The 5,891-nt window shown below is 42.3% G+C and overlaps 1 protein-coding gene across 1 annotated transcript in view; it reads right to left on the minus strand.

The window, feature by feature from the left end:
• Positions 1 to 889: 889 nt before the first annotated feature.
• Positions 890 to 5,891, minus strand: part of LOC118332800 (multiple epidermal growth factor-like domains protein 10) — a gene marked incomplete at its 3' end in the record, with an annotated part of 7,187 nt that continues 2,185 nt past the window's right edge. Inside the window, 4 exon segments of the mRNA XM_035668229.1 lie at positions 890 to 1,036; positions 1,837 to 1,939; positions 2,107 to 2,270; positions 3,461 to 3,581. Coding sequence (XP_035524122.1) covers positions 890 to 1,036; positions 1,837 to 1,939; positions 2,107 to 2,270; positions 3,461 to 3,581 — 535 coding nt within the window.

Below are 5,891 nucleotides of genomic sequence, written 5' to 3' on the forward strand. Positions count from 1 at the left end.
AGTGAAAGTACTGTGATGGAAAAATGTGTTTATTACTTGGCAGCCATTGCAGCCTGTTACATGGCTATTTTCTTCACTAAAAATGAGGGTTTATTTGGTTTTGACGTGTTTCTGTCCAAGTGTGTTTTATGATTATCTGCTAGCTAAAATTACTGGTTTTGTCAATGGAGTCTGGTCAGCCGTAGCAGCCACTGTTTTGGTCTGAGATGCTGGTGCTGTAGTATGACATCTAGTGGCAGTGAATTTTATATATAACCTTTAAGCTGTTCAAATTTAAGTTGTTTAAAAAATCTGAGGGTTGTTTTACTTCTTATTTGTTGGAAGTGAATCGAAAAGCTTGGAAAGTTTTTCATAAAAACTTGAAAGGATAATTCTGGCCATCATTTTTATTGTTAATGACAATACTGTACTCACCAAAGTACAAAACACCCACACCCATTCTAATGCCCACTTCCTTCGCAGAACCTGGGATCGACACTTCCTGGCTACTGCACTACAGCTGCCTCCCCACCCCTGTAAACGCATGCCTGGGCAGGTGCAGACTAGACTCCTTCAGGTTGCAGCAAAACATTCAAAGGTCGCTGATCTGTCAGCCATCTGGTTAAGATTTGAAGATGCTGTTCTTTGTCAACTTTTAGAGATTTTGCAATTTAATGCTGATGAACTTCAAGTTTAAATACTTCAAACTGTGATAATAATTGTGGTAATTTGACCTTTGTCTGTTGACAATTGACAACAATTGACTATTTTTATTGATATCACCGTGTTCCCAGATTTCAGCTACTAACCAGCAGTGACAGCTCGAGTACAATGTTAAATGTTGAAATAAATTTCATCCCTGACGTCAAGTGTCAGCTGTGTGAGGATGTGCTGCTGATGGAGGACTTACTCCTCTGGCAGGTGGTGCCTCTGTATCCTGGAGCACACTCACAGGAACCTTCGTCTGGAGAGCAGGACGCTCCGTTCTTACAGTTGCAGGGGAGGGAGCAGTTCGGGCCCCAGCGGCCCTCTGCACACACACTGTCACAGTGGATACCTGCTCACACACATACACAAACACACACACACAGAAACATGGGGGTTATATGGATCCTCTCCTTTCATTTAATTTAAAGTCCCCCTCCAGTCAGAAATCAGTGTTTCTTCTTGTTCCTACAGTGTGATATTTGAATGATGTCTGTGCAGAGTTCACATTCATCTGTCAAAGTTTCTCATTGGAAATCTGTATTGAACTATCAAAGTCCATCCCATTTGTCTGGCCAACTCAATTGCAAGCAGGGCTCAGCTATCAATCATGACACAAAACCCCCTTCTTCAAATAACCAATTAAAACCAAACTTATCTGAAGAATGTATATTTGAACATACAGCATGATAAGAACTACCTACAATGACAGAAGCTATCTTTGGGAAAAATGTGTATTTACATTTTTTTTGTTTGTCCCATCTGTTCATGGAAGCATCAGCCTTCATGACCTATACTGCAGTCAGCCATTAGAGGGTGATAGAGATATTTTGGCTTCACTTTTAGAGACCTGTCATGTCGTCAATCTTTATATATGTCGATGGCCTACTTTAATAACATCGAACATACTTATTTCATATTAAAACACATTTTTGAGATAATAAAGAGCATCATTTTATTGGCATATAGAGTTACATTATAATCATTACAGCCCCATCTCTAATTGTCTCATTCACATGGCTGATAACCATAGAAAGCAGGATGTACTGGAAAACTGACATTTAGGTACAGTATACTGTAATTTTCTGACATTTACACAGATATTTATGCACGGACAAATCAGCCATGAGCTCATTTGTTATTAGGTCTTACCAGTCCATCCAGCCAGACAGCGGCAGTGACCAGTAGAATGGTGACACCCATCAGCGTGACTGCAGTCACAGCGCTCTTTACAGTCCAGACCATACGTACCATCCTGAGGAGGACCAACAGTGACACAGGACATACAGCAGGAACTTTTCAGGCTTTGTGTTGTAACAGGACAGTGACAGTGGTTCTGTGGACTGCTTTAAGAATTGATTGAACCACTTTGAAATATATATGATCGATAAAAAACATCCTGGAGCATTCATATTCTCTCACCTGGCAGTGGAGTTCACACCTGTCTCCTTTCCAGCCTGGAGCACAGGTACACTGACCATCCAACGCGTTACACGCTCCTCCATTACCACACATACAGGTGAGGTTACATCCCAGACCCCAGGTACCACTGGGACAGTTGATGGAGCAGTCTACCCCGTGCCACCCTGAATAAACAAGTTCAGTAGGATTCAGACACCTTAATTTGGCTCGACAGTATCATAAGAATTACAACAAAATACCTTTAGAATAGCTTCCTTCAAATAACGCTGACAGAAGTTATAAAGTATTATTGTTTTGGCCTTTTATGCCTTTATTTGACAGGGACAGCTAGAGAGAGACAGGAAAGGGGGGCAGAGAGAAGGGATGACATGCAGCAAAGGGCCGGGCAGGTTGGAGCTCGCCTCGTTGGCGCCCGCTGACAGAAGTCATGATGGTTTTGTAAAAAGAATCATTGTGTTTTATCATGGAGAAGCAGGATGAAATATCTTTTCATACTGTAAAAACATAAATATAGATTGTATAATTTAATATGAACATGTTTTTATCTAATTAATATTGAATTACAGTATAAAGCCATTCATATGTATACACTGTATATTCACTGCTGACAGAGCCATGTTTTTATTTCCTCTCCTCTTCTCTTGTCCTCCCTCTCATTCTCTCTCCCCATCTTCCCCTTGTCTCCCGCTTTCCCCCCTCTTCTCCTCTTTCAGTCTTCCCTCTCATCCTCCCCTTTTTCTCTCTCCTCCCTCCTCGTCTTTCTTATCTTACAGTCTCTGCCCTCCTCAACGTTTCTCAGTCTTCTCTCCTCCTCTCTCCTCCTCTCTTTTCTTCCTCTCCTCCTTTCTCCTCCTCTCTTTTCCTTTTCTTCCTCTCCTCCTTTCCTCCCTCTCTTTTTCTTCCTCTCCTCCTTTCTCTCCTCTCTTTTCTTCCCTACATCCTCCTTCTCTCCCTCCTCTCTTTCTTCCCTCTCCTCCTTTCTCGCTCTCTCTTTTTCTTCCCTCTCTCCCTTGTCCCTTCTCTCTTTTCTTCCTTCATCTGCCTTTCTCTCCTCTCTTTTCTTTCCTCTCTCCTTTCTCTCCCTCTTCTTTTTTCTCCCTCTCCTACCTCTCTTTTTCTCTCCTCTCCTCCTCTCTTTTCTTCCCTCTCCTCCTCTCTTCTTCCTCTCCTCCTTCTTTTCTTCCGCCTCTCCTCCTTTCTCCTCCTCTCTTTTCTTCCCTCTCCTTCTCTCTCCTCCCTCTCCCTCTCTCTCCTCCCTCTCCCTCTCTCTCCTCCCTCTCTCGTCTTCCCTCTCCTACTCCTTCTCTCTTCTACTCTCCTCTCTTTCCTCCTCCCCCTCTCCTCCTCTACTCACCTGGTTTACAGGAACAGGATCCATCCACAGGTGAGCACTGAGCTTTGTTCTTACAGCTGCAGCTGGAGGAGCAGTTGGCTCCGTGTGTTCCTGCTAGGCAGGGGACGGAACAGTTGGGACCCTGAGAGGGGGACACAGTTAGAACTCACACCTACTTTAAATGTACAGCTCTACCAACTCTTTGTCTACTTATCCTATAGATGGATGTGTGAGGTGAGATATGATTGGTATATGCATCATATATACTGTCCCCAACAGCAACAGAAATGGAAGAAGGAAATCATAATGACTATTTTTTCCATGACTACTGTTTACTGCTATTGTGTTTTGTTGCTGTGTGTCGCTTACATGGTGTGCCACAGTGATATTGTGGTGCTCACACTGCTCTGTGCTTTTGCAATTTATGCCCCACAAAAGGAAAAAAAAAAAACGGGAATTAGCTCTGGTGCTAACGAAGCAGAGCTAACTCACCACCAGACAAGCAGGATGGCATGGCTGCAGACATAGCAAAGATTTACAACCAGCACGACAAGAAACTAGAAACTAAATGAGAACAACAACTACGTTTTTGACTGGAAGAGCACTGCCTTATGCAGGGTTGGCATCAAGTATGTGTCTCAGCTTTCCAGTTATTCCCAATATATGCAATTCCAGTACTGTTTATGGACCCCAGTATGCTAAAATACTGGTATTCAAATATATTAGCTCAACTAAAACTGCAGGTTTTTTTGCTCAAAAGCTTCATGGGATTAGCATAAAGTGGTCATGTCTGCAAAGGGGAGACTCGTGGGATATCTTGAGGTCAGAGTTCAAGTGATTCTGTTTAAAAAAGGGCCATGCAAGTTTTCCACAAAAATGTAATTTTGGAGCTTTATTTAGTCCCCTTCCTGACATGCTAACATGACATGGTTGATACTAATGGATGTGTTAGGTCAACTTAATTTATATGATACCAGTATCTTCATTCTAGCTTTAAATTGAATCTCGCTACAACCTCTGACAGACAGAAGAGTTTAGGATAATGGGGTGGCACTGGCCGCCACCTTTGAAATCTAATTGGCCACCCCAGGTGCCACCCCATTATCCTAAACTCTTCTGTCTTTCTTAGCGAGATTCAATTTAAGGCCCCGGACAGACCCCTGAAAATCAGCGAGCAAACCAGACGCCTTTTTGAGGACACTGATAAAGCATCAAAAGCCAATGCCAAAGCCAACTCGGAGCAAAGATAGAAATGTTGGAAAACAATAAAAACTATTATTGTACCAACGTTCTGTTGCACTGCATGGCTTGTATTCTTTCTTAAAGAGTTGTTTCTGTGTCTGTTGTTGTTTACTTCTATAAATTAGATCATTTAATACGTTTCAAAACATCTCCCCAAAGGACTGCAGTTGAAAATTATCCAGCTGACTAACACTGCCACATTTACAGAAATGCTGATTAATGTGTGATGTCCCTACAAATAAATAAATGAGAAATATGCTGCTTTCCCACAGAGTACTGACGTTTCCATGACAAACTGAGGCGACAGAAGTGTTAAATCTATAATACTGTATGTAGAATTTCTGCATTAAAATGTCTTTAAACTCTAGAGCTATGGTCTATATGCAGTTGAGTTATATACTTCCATTATCCCAAATGTTTCAAACAATGTTCAAACTCAGAGAAATCTGTCATTTTTTTCAGGTAACACTACGTTTCACCGTTCGCCTGTCAATGGTGTCCTATCCCCTTTGTGCCTGCGTCAGCGTTGTGGATGTCTACCAGAAGCTGTCATACATTGACCGTTTATCCAGTTTGAAACCACATTTTTACTATCCACTGTTTAGATCTTGGTACTTTTTAAAGTATATTTTTTATTTATTTTTCGGCTTTTACACTTTATTTGATAGGACAGCTGGAGACAGACAGGAAAGGGGGGCAGAGAGAAGGGATAACATGCAAAGGGCCACAAGTTGGATTCGAACCATGGGCCGCTGCAGCCTTGGTATATGGGTCGCCAGCTCTACCAACTGAGCTAACCAGGCGCCCGATCATGGTACTTTTTAACTCTCGATTTGAACTGGATGAAGGATTTAGATTTTGAAGTAGGGGCACATGTGGCTCAGAAGCAGAGCAGGTCATCCACTAATCAGAAGGTTGTTGATTCTATACCAGACTCCTCCCGCCACATGTCGAAGTGTCCTTGAGCAAGATACTGAATCCCAAATTGCTCCCGATGCTGTGCATTGGTGTGTGAATGTGTTAATTTCTGTTCAGTGGGCTTTGCCATCACTGTGTGAATGTGTGTGAAAGGGCAAATGTGGCATGTAGTGTAAAATGGTAAATGGTAAATGGACCTGTACTTGTATAACGCCTTTCTAGTCTTCTGACCACTCAAAGCGCTTTTACACTACGTAACTAACTCATTCATACACATTCACACACCGATGCT

The sequence above is a fragment of the Morone saxatilis genome, unplaced genomic scaffold, assembly GCF_004916995.1.
Source record: "Morone saxatilis isolate NCDOM2014 unplaced genomic scaffold, NCSU_SB_2.0 Contig21, whole genome shotgun sequence".
Classification (NCBI taxonomy): domain Eukaryota; kingdom Metazoa; phylum Chordata; class Actinopteri; family Moronidae; genus Morone; species Morone saxatilis.